Source organism: Bradysia coprophila, assembly GCF_014529535.1.
Source record: "Bradysia coprophila strain Holo2 chromosome X unlocalized genomic scaffold, BU_Bcop_v1 contig_185, whole genome shotgun sequence".
NCBI classification, from domain to species: domain Eukaryota; kingdom Metazoa; phylum Arthropoda; class Insecta; order Diptera; family Sciaridae; genus Bradysia; species Bradysia coprophila.
The window spans coordinates 1,514,960-1,532,388 of record NW_023503305.1 but is presented as its reverse complement, the minus strand read 5'-3'; the positions used below and the strand labels follow the sequence as shown (position 1 = coordinate 1,532,388).

Here is a 17,429-nt window from a genome sequence, read left to right as displayed (position 1 = left end):
TCCTAATGGAAGTAATTTTTCAAACTGAACGAAGTATTCAAAATAGTGATCTGCATTAAGACCAGTCTGAAATGATCCTACACATTAAATTCGACTGTATTTTAGATTTATGGAGAAAAAGAAATTCAATGAAAAACCGGACACTGTATTACCGAGAACCACTCACGGTAATCTTGAAAAAAGTGTAAGTAAAAAAGTTCTTGCGCTGTGTAAAAGTGTTTGCGGGGTCGCGACAAAACTAGGCAATACAATGTTAACGGTAAATTAACGGTTTAAAAATAGTTGATGATTCATCTCCATACATTTTTGATATTTTCTAGAAAAGGATGAAAAAATATTGTTGCATACGAGCGTCTCTTTATTTTTAATCGATGAACAACACGATTCTAGGTAAAAAATTGTTCTACGGTGTGCCCTCTTCGAGGTCAAAGTCTTCGATTTTATTGAATTTATTCAATTATAAAATGAAATATATTGAAGTCGACGGAACTTATAATTCCACATAGTGTAGTGGCGGCCACTGATTCAACAATACCAATTCCAAAGAAGAAAGAACAACGAAAACATTTTTATTATACGGAAAATGTTAGCTATTTTGATATTAAACGGCGCAATTTCAAATGGTAAAATGAAAAACTTTATTTTATATATTTCAGAAACACTAAAAATCTTTCCAAAACGTACATTGCCATTTTATATTCAAATGTATTATGTGTACTTTTAGTTTTGTTTACCAAGAATTAATTTAAAATTCTTTTTTGTTCTATTTTAAAAAAAAAAACAAACTTTTCAACAAGCATAAAAACGTTGTCATTCGGTTACCATTCTACTATTCGCTAAGAACTCAGCGATCCGAAATTACGATAAAAAAAGTTTTGTTTCTCTGTCTCTCTCGAATAACCTCATGTTCACAACTAAAGCTTTCATTATATATAATACAAAATCCATTAGATATTCATAATACTATGGAAAAGTAAATTCTGTGAAAAAAACTTTTTCTACAACATTCAATAGCCAATGAACAATAGAAGGATGTAAGAGGATAGCTCATAAGATTTCTTGAAAATTATTCCAGATAAAAGCTTTTGAATTAAAATAACTAATTTTAATTCATTGCTTGTGTTAAAGTGGCTTATAAGTTTCCCTGTTGAGAAGAAAAAGAATGAGAAGAAGAAAAAAGACGAAAACTTTCCATTTTTCGTTGAACTGATGTGAAAGCATTTACAACTCTTGGCGAGAAAAGAAGCATAGAAAATCCATTAAAACCCATTAACATTATAATCACAATTCTGTGAAAACTGAAAATCAAAAAATGTAATTGCATTTCAGAGGGAGATGTCGTTGCACAACGATAACTTAGAATGCAGTTTTAGGTCATAGTCTATAAAATTTGTGATATGAATATTATAATACAATCGTAAAATGTTTATAAAAGCATTTTGAAAATTGACGTCGCCAAATGAGATAAGATTACAGTCGACGACGGTCTACAATGAAAAAAAATGTATAAAATGTGAAATTGGTGGCTTTACACAAAGTAATTTGATTAGTGTTGTTGATGCAACAATTTATAAATAATTTCGTTTTGATGAGGGTTTTTCTCACACTCAGAGTCCTGTCATCAATTTCAAACAGATTATTGTATCATCATAAAACTAAAACCAAATCACATGATCCTGTCGTGTAAAAAGTGAACATTAACTTCAATTATCGACGGTGTGAACTGGTGACACTGGCATTAGTACCGTAACAAGTAGTTTATTGCCTCATCCATTAAGAATATGTTCGGTTAATTTTAAGCGAAGTTCTTTTTGATAATCAACGTTCGCATGGGACGGGAAATAAACCAGAATGCATACTGCTAAGTAATTCATTAATTCGGAGAAACCTCACTCGTGTGCCTTTGAGCAACTTACTGAACTTTTTTTCGACAAGTGTCTCCCTCGGCTCAGATATATTATGCAATTGCCAAAATGACAGTTACCGAAGCTTTTTGCTCAAAAAACACGTTTGCAATAGATTACTTTCACAACAACATTCACAGGAAAATGCACTTCATAAGTATTAAATGCTTGATTAAATGCTGGTTAAACGCCAAATTTTGCAATGAGGCTCGGAACCGGCCCAACTAGATCAATAAACTTATCGAGATGACTTGGACCATACATTGCAATTACCTGAATTTAACCTTCTTTTAAGATTTAATTTTCAACGCGTTCTTTACTATAGCACCGACAATTTTAAATGAAAGCCTGTGATTGATTTAATGCTTCGATACAAGGTGATTGAACTAATTTCGTATGACCTGAGTTTTACCTTTTCCAAGGCCTTTGCAGGACGTCCCGTACTTTCAGTTTTACTTTGAGTCTGAATCATTTATTGTCGGTATTATTTGGTAATTTGGTATGGTCGTTATAATAATTCACTGACTTCTCATGAAACTCAATTAAATTTTCCACCTCGTTTAGCTTTCCGGGAGTAATTGGCATTGGTTAAAATTTGCGATCGTTTCAGTCCATGCATATTCTTAAAGGAAGTTCAGTTGAACGGAATGTGCGTTTCGACACTTATTGGGTATAATTTTGGGTCCGTCCATAAAGGACGTAGACACGAGAAAGGGGAGGCAAACAAATAGGCAGAGGAATTAATATTGCAAAGTTTGGCGAAAAAAAAGCACCAAACCCGAAGACTGAATGGTTTTTGTTTTCTCTTCAATAGTCGAACTATTTTCCAAAGAATTGAATTCACGAAATTAAAAAGGCTATAAAACTGAGTAATGTATAACAAACCAATTGTTTTGAAAATATCTGTATTCTTTGCGAACAACAATTAACAGTAGAGGTAAAATGGATCTGATATAGTGTAATGGGTGAATTTGTTCTATTGTAAACAATCAGCGGTCGTTTTCTTTTCTGCAATTCGATAAAAATTGTTTTTTGTTTGTTTATTTACAAGACAGAAATTTAGAGCAGACAATAAACATTTCGTAAGTTTATTAATGGTCGATAAGTTGTCAATGATATTTACGCTTTGAACAATTGCAGACGAAAAAATTCAGAGTAACTGAAAATAGAAAAATACCATGCGATGAACGGTGAACTTTATGGTGATAAAATGAATGACAAACTGCTAGAATAACCAATTCGACAGACGAAAAACTAACAAATAAATCTAACTCGAATTAAAACAAAAACGTGTTTTTTATACTGCAGATACTAATTATTGTCATTAGAAATAATTGCCGTGTCAACATCAATTTACTATTTACTATTTGCTTTCCAATTAGATTGTCAACACAAATGACAAACTCAACTACCTTTTCCTCTGATCAAAAGCAAATAAATTCAGAAATTAATATAAAATTGCATTTCGCTGCCAATTGGAATTGTCGAAATTAAACTATTTATGCAATGAGCATTTCCAGTCTCGGTCTCGTTGAACTTTTAAGAAGAGTTGACGACTGTATATACTACTATACATCTACTGAAAATGCCACAAACCGAAAAGTGCAAACATAAAAATAGTTTGATTTGGAAATGTTCGAATAGATGAAGGAATGAAAAGCAACTTTCCATTAAATCGACTTTTGCATAAAAAAACGTCGAACTTTTGAAATGGTCTTTTGGGGGAAAATAAAGTTCGATTTGGAAATATTTTACGAATCGAATAATATTTCTGTTCAAAAATCAGAATGTCACGCTTCATTTACATTTATTTAATTTAAGTGACTGTGGGAGACGAATGAACCGAAAATCAATCATCAAATTAGCGCTGATTTATGTTACACCAAATATTCAAACATTTTTAACTGACAATGAGCGAGTACAACTGGTGTGCGGAAAGGTTCTTTTTTCACCGCGTTTGTCAGCAGTTTTCTCAAAGACTGAGAGCACTTTGCTATACTTATCAAACAGCACAACAAAAAGAAAACTGAAAGAAATATTCTCGTTTTGACTAGTCCCGCAACCCGGATTCAATTTTTCACGACTCCCACTAACTCACTAACAAATCTCATCAACACACTCTATTTAGCTGAACAATGGCGTTGGTTGTGAAATTGAGCGACACTAATCGAGGGGCGAATATTTGTAAATTTCGTTGACAAATGATTTTCAACGAAAAATTCCTCTGAGGATTTTCTACATTTAGCTGAAGATTTTGGATGATTTTAGAAGGATTTGAAGGACCATTTACAAGGATTTTTAGACCCGTACGAAGTACTGGGGTCTTATGGGTTTACGCATACGTTTGTAACACGTCGAATTGGACTCACTGAGTAAGGGGAAACCTATTGTGGTTGTCTAGAGATGCCAAATCCGCGAAAAAAAAAAATGTCCGTCTGTCCGTCTGTCCGTCTGTCTGCACGATAACTTGAGTAAAACGCATCCGATTTTGAAAATTCTTTTTTTTTCCGTTTGGTAATGTCAAAAGACAGGCTAAGTTCGAAGATGAGTGATTTTGGATCGACCCCTCCCGAGCTGTGGCCCAATAAGTGCTTTACGGTTTTTCGAAGATATCTCCGGACATTTAAACGTTAAACTTGTAAGTGATACGTCAAATAAAAGGTATTTACAATACCGATCGACAAAAAAAAAGTTTATGGAAATCGGATGACCGACTCGTGAGTTAGACCCCTTGGTGTGGAACAGGCACAGGGCGGCAAGCAGTTTTTGCTTGTAGGTCGGCCACATTTGAACATATTTCGTCTGTTTTAGCTTTATTAGATAGGTATTGACCGTACCAATCAGGGAAAAAAAATTTATGAAATTATGTTCTCCGGAGCGTGAGCTAGGTCTCTTGGAGTGAGCTCTTATCTGGCTACTCGGAAGTACAGTGAACGTGGTGTATTTTGACAATATCTCGAGTAAATTTTGACCGAATTTCATGAATTTTTTTTTGTTTGAAAGGTATTAACGAATGTAAAGCGTCGGTACTATTTCCGGTCTCCTAACAAAATGGCTGCCGGCGGCCATATTGGATTTTAGTAAAATAGAAATATCTTGTGAAAAATGATACTTAGAGAGTTTCTGTTAACATGGAAATAATTTGTTATGTGTGTGGGGTTTCAGGGATTCCATATACGGACATCTATATATACCTATATACAGCTATATTGAGCTATATACAGGCATATAGAGCTATATAATAGCATATATTTATCTGTGAAATGTTTATTTATAGTGAAATATAGTTAAATATAGCGGTATATAGCTGTTTAAATAGGAATTTATGAAATTTGTCTTCGTACGGGGCTGTCTATATTGCCTCCGGCAATTTAGTTGTATATGATAACAAGGCAAAGAGTGGATAATGTAAGTGATTTTAAAGGGAGAATAGTTTTTCAGCAGAGAAGAAAATGAAGTAAGAGAAATGAAGAGTTTCACATTAAAGGCTTTTGATACGAATAGGTGTTTCGTACGGGTCGGCGTTAGCTATGTTTTATCTGAATTTTGTGGAGCGTTCACGGAATTTTGAGGATTTTTCTTTAGTTTTCTCAGGTTTTGAGGATTTGACATAAGTTTTTCTGGATGCTGATGGAAAATTGTGTGTTTATTTTTAGACGAATCACAACCAACAGCGGTTCCAGGCAACACTGTATACGTATACTGCAAGCCAGCAATGGATTAGATGGGCGTACTGATGATTTTACACATAAAAGATTCACGACTTTATAACGGCGACGATAATTATCATGATAAAGGTGAATGTGTGCGAAAATCCACCATATAATACCGCGTGACCTCACCAATCATACATACAGTGTTGCTTCTACGTACGCAATAAAAGCATATCTAACGAGCTAATCTAAATGCATGCCCTTGCATGCACTGATTTATATTAAAATTTCCTGTTTTCCTGTCAGCGCTTTTAAATTTAACAACTGTCAGTTAAACTTATCCGGGTACAGTTGCATTAGCATCGGAGTTTAGTTAGTTTTTTGTCTGGTTTAATTTGACTGACAGCTGGAAAATTTACCAGTGCTGACGGGAATTGGGCCAATAGAACGTCGCATTTATGGTGTAAAATACCAACGTAAAGTTCTCTATCAAACTTAGACGGAAAAAAATTGATGAATCCAATTCACTTTAGATGGTCAACATGATCAATAAACTTGACATGGCAGATAAATGGGAGTTGTAGTTAAATATTTTCATTTCCATTACAGTATGAAAGGATATTCGGGCAATTTTTCGCCCTACTTTATTACCGATAAGTTAACATCTTTGCGAGTAAACATACTCTAGTCAGTTTCGCAATTACACTTCATTCAAAATGGTTCTATGGTATTTGAAGAATGTTCGTTAAACTAAATCCCAAACAAAACAGAGAACGGAAAAACACAATTACCGAAAAATAAACGAAAACTTTTTCCATGCCCGGAAAAGTAAGCCATTGCACGACTATATATTATAGCATACTCAATTAATCCATTTATCGGGTGTTTGTTGTTGCCAATAAATAAAAGGGAGGAGAAAAGTTTTACAGTATTCTCGCAAATAGATTTACTGTCTATTATGTTTATACGTGTGACTCTTTATATAAGGAAACTCTATGAAAAGAATTTTTTTTTATCCGTGCGACGATGTAAGACGATTTTTTCTTCATCGACTTTCATCTGAACCATAATCTCTCACGTATATTTCTTTCTAGCAGTTTGATGTGCTTCGATTTTTTTTTCCTTCTTGTGCGGGGGTTGGTGAAGTATGTGCGTGGATTAGATGTTTCTTCGTAAATGGAAAAAGGGTATCGATGTAAACAGCAAATTGTTTATGTTACGGTTACGACATGACGTGGATGTCTGCGAATACTGAGCAGTATATATAGGTGGTCTTGATTATTGGAAATAACGGGAACATGGAATGCTTGTTAAAATGCATCGGATGTTAGTGAGTAAATTCATGTTTGGAAGAGACAAAAACTATATTTACAAAATCATGAACAGGAACACGAGCTGGGTAATTGATTTTGCACGTAATATTGTCTGTCAGAACTGAATATCTTGCATAAAGGACACACACACGCTTTAGAAAACGGTGTCAGAGACATGACACAATTTACGACACAAGAAACGAAAGAAAAATTTTCAAATTTCTGTACATAGACACACTGTGTAATTTCGTTCATTATTAATTCATAGACGTGTTATAGCATTAACCAACCGCATCACTCAATCAAAAACATAATTTGAATCTTTTTACATCGAAAAATTTCATTTATTTCTTGAGTGAAAATATGAAGGGCTCTGACACAAACTCAATTTGTTAGAAATTGGGTAAGAAAAGCGTCACAAATCGTTATAGAATCTTAGGATAATGTTGAAGAATCTATTCACCTGTAATTCTAATAAGGATTCTGTGAATCAGACACAAAAAATTAGATAAAAACTGTGTAAAAAACTGGATCATGGGTTTGATCCGGCTTAGAAAATGAGCGAAATTGAGAATTTCTAAGGATTTTCTTTTAAATGGCAAAGGATTTTTTATATATGCCCCTTGATTCCACATGTATACGTCAGTATTACCAGATTTTTCTGTATTAATGGGTTAACCGATAAACAGCTGCAGCTGATTCCTGTTTTATTAAGAAAGCTAGGCTTACGTTCGAAGTTACAGGAATTAACTGGAGATAAGAAATCGAAATTTTATCTTACACAAAGAATCTCTTTGGCTATTTAACGCTTCAATGCTAGTTGTGTAATAGGCACGATTCCTATGGCGAAGCCTTTAGAAGAAATGTTTTATTTGTAATTTGTATTCTGAAAAGATTTAAGTTTTTACACGTCGGGATGACGACTTATCCTGACCATCTTTTCTTGGTACATATGAATTTCTTTAATTAAAAAAAGATCCACATACTTTTCCAGTAATACCTGATCGTACGGGGCTTACTGCAGGATTTAGCTAGGACCTCACCTGACTCATTTCAAACTTGGCAAATCAATCAATCAGTCATAAAACTTGAGCTAAAACTATCGATCCAATGACACGACACTATTTTTTCCTAAATGCCAAATGTACGACAATCATCAAACATGTACACACGATAAATCTATAATGCTTACATTATTGATGTTTGAGTTCTATCGTAGTTTTTACAATAAATCATTTCATGTCTGCAGTCGTATGAATTTCGAAAATCCGATTTGTCACAGCGAAACGAAAAATTTCTGTGCAATTTGTTCCCGAAGGACACTGAAACCCACAAATCAAACCATACGATAAACAAACATTAATTTTAAATCCACCTCCACAATTTCAGATTATTCGTATTCGTTATTGCAACGGAGTCAAAAGAATAACGATAACAATTTTTAATAGTTTCTCGATTTTTACACCCGTTCCACCACTTTTTGTGTAATGTCATTTTACTATGCTGGTGCATGTAATAAGGCTATTACATGTATAGGCAATAGCCTTTACATCACTCGCATAGTAAAACGTCGTACTACACACGGAAAATAAAGTGATATCTCGTATCACGATGAGTAAATGTACCTCGGGCTAAAGCCCTCGGTTACTTTTACTCATCTGGATACGAGATATCACTTTACTTCCCTTGCATAGTAATGTACTATTTCATCATGGCTCACGTATGGAAAAATCGGTAAGACTTTAGTACATTACATTTAGTACATCAATAAGAAAAATGACGGTAACAATGTTTCTTGTAAAAAGTTTGCAGATCCGAGCCGAAGACGAGATCATTGACATGTATTACTTAATTTTTGTTTTGCTACGATTTAGACCAAAATGTTGAAAAATAATTTTTTCAACGAAAATGTTGTACTGTCACGCCAAGACATAGGTGTACTGATGAGGCGTGATGCGCCGAAATCAGCATTTGTGTATTCGTCTATTGTAAATGTAAACAGCAAGACAAAGATTAAGTAATTTCGATATTACATACCAAGCAAGCCAACAATTCAGACCAAATTGACATGTAGTGTAGTTTATTTTACTATGCTGGTGCATGTAATAAGGCTATTACATGCATAGGCATAGGCCTTTACATCACTCGCATAGTAAAACGTCGTACTACACACGGAAAATAAAGTGATATCTCGTATCACGATGAGTAAATGTACCTCGGGCTAAAGCCCTCGGTTACTTTTAGGCCGCGCGTCCGAATAGTTAATACTAATGAAATTCACTATTCGGACGCGCGTCCGAATAGTCACTGCGTTACTTTTACTCATCTGGATACGAGATATCACTTTACTTCCCTTGCATAGTAATGTACTATTACACGACGAAACTTTGTCTAACGTTTTGAGTAGTGAAACACCTCATCCATCAATGGGAGAAATGATGGAAATGACTTTCCATCATTTTTAGAATAAATGTGCTATTACTTCAAAACACGAAGTAAAGTTTGAGGTAAAGTTACTCAGCCGTGACTTAAAATTAAACTTTACTTTGCGCTTTGATGAAAAAAAGAAATTCAAATAAACGTTCCCTCATATTAATGTTAAATAAATAGAAAAGGTAAATACGTGTAACGTAGATGAAGCTTGGTGTGTAATAATGATGAGTGTTCTCTTACTTCACATCCTGCTAAAGGTACACGACTTTAGTAAAGTTTACACGCGTATAGAATGTAAACGCTTCATTACTGTCCACTCTGGAGCTGGCTTTTCATATTCATCAAGAATGCAAATTATAGGACGTTGCAGCTTTAAAATTGGTGTGTTGTGGCTACCGACCTTGCCTTCGACTCACTCGTCAAAACTACAAGGAAGAAATTAATGTACTATAACCAAATCCGGTACGTAGAAATTAAATCCCCAGTTAGGTATGTTTCACATTAGCCCCTTGTTTAAAAACACAGCAGTCCCCGCTCTGTTCAACCCTGCCCAACTGATGACATTTAATGTTCGGAAGAGAAGCTTCGCGAGAAAGCAACTTGGCTTATTGTTAGGACATTGTTCTTTCCCACCATCTTCCCACTCGTCAATAAAAAAACGTTCAAACATTGGGCGTAATCTACTATATTACATGTTGCCGCCCACTAAAATTTCGACGATTTAAAATCTCAAATTTGAATAGCGTTTGAAATTTTACCTAAAAGCGTAAATTGCGTACGTTTGAACATGTAAATAAGACGGAAAGAATGATTTAAGCGCAGTTGGGAACAATATAGATGTATTATAACGCAAGAGATCCAATGCCAACGATCACACATCCCATCACCCACTTGCTACGTATATAATATACATTTGTGTGGCACATACACACACATTGCGAAACGTCATAATTTGTGAGAAGACAGTGAGGAAAATTTTCACCTAAGTTGAAGCTGAGTGTCGTTCAAGTTGTTTTTGTGAAAGTTTTCTGGTGGGGTACGATTCTAACATGCAAACATCTAGGTTTCATTGCACGTATACGTTCACACATTAAATAAATAACGAATGTATATTTTCACTTGCAAATAGTGAACGTGGTGTCGTCGTAGTTATATTATGAGGTGTGTTTCAATATAATTAAATCTTTGTTTCGGATAAGTTCTAATTTGGTGGAAACGAGTACGGAATACGAGTGAATTTGACAATATCAGATGAGAATTTGTATCATGGATGTAATTTGTTGTAGATGAGAAACAAAAACGGATTTCAATTAGATTGTAATGGTGGGTATGATGAAAAAGTTCCACACGAAGTGATATGATTTCCAATTTTGTGAAAAATTACCTCCGAGCTTGATTGCGAAAATGGTACGTTTCGCAGGTCAGTCGTGTTCAGGGTGTTTTCTTTATGTTAGCGAATGTGATACGTAGCAGAAAAACGTTGTAATTTGTGGCGTATGTCAATTTAGGAGCTCGCCTTCGGCTCCAGTTAGAAACCTTGCATTCGATTAGTATGCGGTAGGAAATCTAGTTTCATAGAGAAAGTCGAAGCGACATCCTACGTATGATCACTAACTTCTACCGTGACAAGCAGTGCACACGAATACGAGACTTTACATTTTTATCCCGAGCTATGTACTGGATTTTACATCCTGAGGGCTTCGAAAGAAGTGCTTAAAACATGAAAATTACGGTTTTCGACGCATGAAGCATATACAAGGACTTTGTTCGAGAAAAAATAGTTATTTGTTCACCTAGTGGAAAAAAATCGAAATTTTATTTCAACTGTGTTGTCGAGGGAAGGTCAGCCGAGAAAATGCAATTTTCTTTTTTTTCCCCGAAGTTTCAGCTGAGGTGAATAAATTACTATTTTCTCGCCTGTGTTATGGAAACCAGTTTTTTCGAGCTGAAAATACCGATTTGCCCGCACACAATAATAACATTATCAAATCAAACGTACTGTGATTTGCATTATCGATTTAATATAAACAATTCGCCTCGAACTAATTTCACAATGTCATGACAATCTTAACTCACAATATCATGACAATCTTAACATTCTTGTTTTGTGAACACAATCAATAAATTAATTATTCAGTACGTGGAAATAGTTAGCTAACAGGGCATTTCGATTCGGCTAGTAACGGTTCTTTTTCGTGATTTAATTGGTTACGAAAGAGTGGCTAATCAATAACAAAATTTGATCATCCTAGCTTAAGTTTCTAGACTAGACCACTCCACTGAAACGTCCACCAAGGAAACCGGCAGAACAAGTACAATCATTTTGATCTACTTTCCGTTCCTTTCCTTCACCCAAAAAAATAAAATTTTGGATTTTCGTCCAATATCTACGAGTAACCAGTAGAAAGTACGTTTTGTATGTACAATTTACGGATGAGTAAACCATTGGTCTTATCGCGTTTTTGGTATTTTTATCCGTACGTTGATGTACACTTTACATTTCGTTCATTGTTGTAGGTTTAATCCGTACTTATTATGCAATTGTGATTTCTATATTTCAACCAACTTGACCTCATTCCGCTCCTCAGATATCTTTTACAATTATTTTCTTAGACAACAATCATTTTTGTTGGTTGAATTAAAAATTAAATGAAAATGTTAAAAAAATAATCTGACGCGGGTTTGATTCGAAATTATGCAGAGGGCAGCCACATCAAGAATTCATAACTTTGATCTGATGAGGCGGATCAAGGCAGTGCCTATTTTCGATAATTTAAATTCTCAAAATTATCGAAAAATTCTACAAAAATTATCGAAATTCTCAAATTTACTTTTGGATAATTTTGATAATTTCGAGAATTTTTTGATAATTTCAAGAATTTAAATTATCGAAAATAGGCCCTGGATCAAGGTGATTGATAAATGAAAGGTGGCTCGTAAAATTTGCAAGTCGGGAAATATTTAAATATGAAATAAAATTTTTACAAAATCTAGAAGTTCAACTTATATTTGGTACGTCGTATCTGAAACTAAAAAAGCACCACTGTGCCAATCAATTATTTACTTTACTTTACTTTTGGAATATATGGAGGATTGGAGGAGTGATAAATGTGACAAAGTTAAATACCGTTGATTTTGAGCTAGTTCTTCTTCATATATGGTTCTACTCTCCCCTCTTTTATTTGGACAATCAAAATAGAAACAGAGAAGAGAAAACATGTTCATTGTGAATTTTACGGTTATTCGAGCACACTTTTGGCATACAGTTGTAAAACTAATAAAATCGTGCGCGAGATCAAGTTTGCTAATTTCGATTACAAAATTTCTTAAAAATCTAAAATTTCTTACCGAACTTCGGGATGTGCATCCAGCATAGCCCTCATTAACGTTGTCCCAGACCGTGGAACGCCTCCAATGAATATTAATGGCATATTCCTGTGATACGGATATACTTTTTGGTCACTACCCACCACGAATTTCTGTAAGCGAAAAAAAAGTGTTATCCATCGAACGAGTGCAATAATTTCGTCGCCGAAAGATTCTAGATCTCAGATCTTCGAAGGATAGTCCGACCAAAAATTTCCACATATTTATGTGAATAAACCAAAAAAAAATCAATAAATTTCTCACCTCATCTCTCAGCATAATTGACGGCTGCTGATCCTCCTTAAATAAGCATGTCGGTCCGAGTTCTGAATACTTGATCAGTAACATAGACACACCAAATATGCACAGCACCAGCAATAGCGCTGCTCTACGATTTCTGTACACTAATCGCATGATTGTTGAATGAACGACACAAATGCTACACGCACCCTTCACCATACAGAAGTTTAAACGAAATAAAAAAGCGAGAACGATTTTTCCATTTAAGTTATGTCACCGTTTCTGATTAAACGGGTTGATGATCCCTGGAAAAACCGAATGTCCTTTCTATGACGATGATAATGTTGTTGCTTTGTTTTCGTGTAAATACTCATAGCATTCGTGTTGTGATTCACCGCAGCATTTTCTTTTTGTCTTCGTTCGGTTTTCTAAAGAAAAAGTAGAAACATTTGTTATAATCAGAGGTGGTAACTCCACGTAAAAATAGCTACAGCTATATCATGCAAGACAACAAAAGGGACCATTCATTCACTAAAATACAACAAAGTAAATGCGGTGTGGAATGTGCTTAAATAAATAATTTTTCATTTCACCCACAACATTTATCACACTGAAGACCTGTGAGCTTTTAGCACGCTTTTTTTATTTGTTTATTTAATTTTCGTAGTTCTTTAGATTTAAATCTCTGAAAGTTAATGCCGGAGAGTATACGGTACGATGACTTTGGATTGCCGGGGTCAATATAATCGTAAGTCTCCTTTAGTTTTTTCCCTCGATAAATACCCGATCGCAATGACTTAATATCATGAAATGGAATATTTTCCGCTTTGTTCCGGAGTTGGTCGTTCTTAAATTACGTTTTATTATTTTCTAGCTATAACATTTTCTACATGGCGAATTGAAAATAAGATAAATGATATGGCATTTATCTACCAGAATGTTATTGTTCCTTTTGAGGAACACCAGAAATTGGACGAGATTTTATTTATTGTATTGTTTGTTTTCCTTTTTTTTTGTTGGAAAAACGAAGAAATTGGAGCAAAAAAAAGAATGTTTTATTTATCTACCTTCTTGTGTATTATATTTTTCTTCAATTTTCGTTTTATGACAAGATGAACAACTCGTAAAAGCAAATTGGTGTAATGAGGCGTATAGTAAACAAAATTTGTTTTCTAGATTCTAGAGTAGAAATACACTCCGTGTGTATAATTTGGCGAAACAGAACATATATAAAACATATAATCAATCTGGCTTAGGTTATAGGTTAGTCTTTAGGCTAGTCGTTTTCTAGAAAGCCTTTGAAGTCACTTGAAAAGCACTTGTTTTATGCCAATACAATGCGATACTTGTATGGTACTTCTACTGAGTTGAGAAGAGTATATTCGTGAGATCAACAACTTTTATGGGGAACAAAAAAAACCTTTTGTATGAAGAGCTAAGAGACTTACACAGACAAATATTTGAACAATTGATTAATTAATTTTAGTTTAGCGAACGCTAAGAAATCTCTCTAATTCGTTTTTTTCTTTCAACCCAGCTGAAAAACATAGTTCAAACATTTTGTTAGTGTGTCTGAATAGTGAATTTGTAAAATTGCAATTTACAAGAGATAAAAAAATGAGTTCTACTCAAATGACAATCAAACCATATACAACCGATTTCCATTCACCATCCACTATAATTCCCCACCCTTCTACTATATATTTACCAGCTACACATCAAGATGTGAAATCGTTGAAAATGAACAAAAAACGAAACAGATTTAATAAATGTTTCCACGTACAGTGTTTCTTTATTGCAATCTTTTGTGAGACGTACGTTAGTGCCAAACTTCACTTATTTTATTCCATACATGAGATGCTTCAAACTAAAATAACGAGAATAAAACAGTGAATTGTGTCGTATTTGGGGCCGTTCATAAAATTCATTTGTACTCCGCATTCAACCCCGTAATGATAATACACTTTTTATCACGTTGCCTTATAGCCGCTGAATATTATGGTAATATTGTCAATGAATTGCTTCGAGGCCCAACGACAAAATGCATGTTAGATGACGTTTCACAATTAATCACGGCTGGCCAGGTTCTTTTTCAATTATATACTGGATTATAATCAGTTAACAAAGGCAATTGTTGAATTGCACTTGAATGACGTAATGGTAACTGTCGCGAGAAACCAAGATCACTGTGCTCTCTGGGTAATTCCAGCTAATTTGAGACTTTTCGAAATATTTTCACCAAATAAAAACCAATTTCAGTAACTTTTTTTTCCTTGAAAGCTGTTGACCAGACGCGTCGTTTAAGTCACATATTAGCTTTCAGGAAAAAAAAGGTTACATTTGGCGAAAATATTTCGAAAAGTCACAAACGTGTAGCGCAACTAACCGGCGACTTCGCAGGCTAAACATTCCAATTCTTGTTGGCATGAAAGCAGTGGATGTCCAGAGTATTAGAATATTTAAAGACTGGTTTGTTACCGCAAAACATAGCCAACACAGCTCATTTTATGCCTCAGAAATGTCGAAATTTGTAGCGCAACTAACCCTGGAGTTACCAATATGGTGTTACGGAGTTTAAGAGCGGCATCCAAGCGGGAATTAGTGGGAAGTTCGTTGTTAGCCAATGGTTTTAAACCAAATAGGCAAACTAAACATTAAAGGCCATCGCATGTGCACGCGAAAAGTGATCCATTTGCGTTGAGCAGACGATAATACACCCAAAAAACCCTTACAAAATTAACCAGTAATAACACATTAACCTATCGCAAGCACATGAACAAAATTCGTTAAAATATCGATTGATAATACCTTGACATTCTCCTTCCCAGCGATAAATATTTCGAGATGGCAAAATAGAGTTTCCAACATAGTATCGAATTTAATATACTTGCAAAAAAGCTCACAAGATGTTTTAGCTAAAGTGAAGGAAAGGTGTTTTGCACGTTAGTGTTGAACGGGTTTGAATTTGAAAGCACAAAATGTGTAGCTCTGCAAGAACCATAACCACGTTTGCACCGTATAACTTTGGACTATCATTTTTCATTCTCTTTGAACAGAGATTAGAATAAGAAAATCATTTTCATTTAATGAAAATAAAATGGCATAGCGAAGCATTATTTATTTACATTACGTTTAACTCACTTATCACCGCTTTCAAATACAACGCTGTCAGAACACGTAAAGTAAACACATAAAATGCTATTCGCGTACATTCGTGCTGGGTGAAGTGTTATTGTCACAAAGAAAATTAAATCTAATCCGCATCTTCTCTTTACTTGAATAATTTTAAATGATTTTGTTTGTTCTGGTAAAGTTTCAAATTGACATTAAATAAGAAAATTTATTTATTTGTCTGGTTTAATGTACAGTTTCACCCAAAATTTGGAGACCGAACAATTAATTGGAGAATAGCTATTTTGCTAACTAGTTAGTAAATGGAATGGGTTGTGCGCATTAGATGTGTGCGTCGATACGAGCGAAGCAAATTCGACGACACATCTTGTGCACCCTTATTTACTAACGTGTTAGCAACAATATTTGATCTACTGTTGGTTAAAATATTCATAACTTTCAAGCAAAACAACATGAACCGTAACTAACATAGAATCCTTCTTCACATGATCGTAGTAGGATTCTGTAAATTTCGTGCGCAAATACTTATATCTTGGTTATAATACCCTTAAGTATTTACACACTAGACTTGTTTAGATTTTCTAACTAGATTTTTGCTGAAAATTATGAATATTTTCAACTTGCAGTAGATAAACATTATTTATGGGCAAATTACTTTAAATCAAAGCCACACTCGGGCAAAGCTAATAGCAGACTGGAGTGTTAAGAACAAAAAGTGCGGCAAATATCGTAAACAATCTGTAAACCCTCCAAACGGTTAATGAAACACTTAACAGTTTTCAAGTTGACTGCACCGAGCTTAAAAAGTGTTAATCGTCAACAAGCCTACCAAAGAAGTAAGCGATGACCTACGGTTAATGTGGTCATAAAAATAGTAAACAGAACATTAAAAAACAAATGAAGTACAAGATTTTGTTTCAAAGACTAGACAGTACTTTGAACAGCAGATGTAACAGATTTGATGATTATCCGCGATACACTCGCTTCCAAACGATTAAACCAGTGATAAGACATTGACAGTAGAGTTGAACCATTCACAAACAGCAATACTGGAAAAGACGAAAACCGAAAGTCTGGTGTAGTACACCTTGGTTGGTTAAGCAAACCAGGTAAGAAAATTAAAGTCCCTTTGTACTAAGAAATCACTTATTTAATACGGAAAATGTGAAGATGTTCAGGTTTCCAATCTTCACCTTATTAACATCTTCAATATTTCCCCCAACTATGGACGAGAACTTTCTTTAGAATTTTTAAAAACTATTTTGACACCACCCACAAAAGTTCCATTGATTATGCAACGAAAACACAACTTTTAATTGATTGTACCCGTATACATTCACAACTGTGCACCAAGTTGATGATGATGACCAAATTTTTGTTCGAACTGT

The 17,429-nt window shown here is 34.5% G+C and overlaps 1 protein-coding gene across 1 annotated transcript in view; it reads right to left on the bottom strand.

Annotated features, from left to right (window-relative positions):
- The window catches only part of LOC119068527 (protein-tyrosine sulfotransferase), a 71,273-nt gene that overhangs the window by 14,672 nt on the left and 39,172 nt on the right, over positions 1-17,429 (bottom strand). The window contains exons 2-3 of the mRNA XM_037172137.1: positions 12,934-13,337; positions 12,652-12,782 (exon numbers count right to left, since the gene is read on the bottom strand). Of these exons, the coding sequence (XP_037028032.1) occupies positions 12,652-12,782; positions 12,934-13,128 (326 nt within the window). The 5' untranslated portion in view covers positions 13,129-13,337. The remainder of the gene's footprint in view (positions 1-12,651; positions 12,783-12,933; positions 13,338-17,429) is intronic.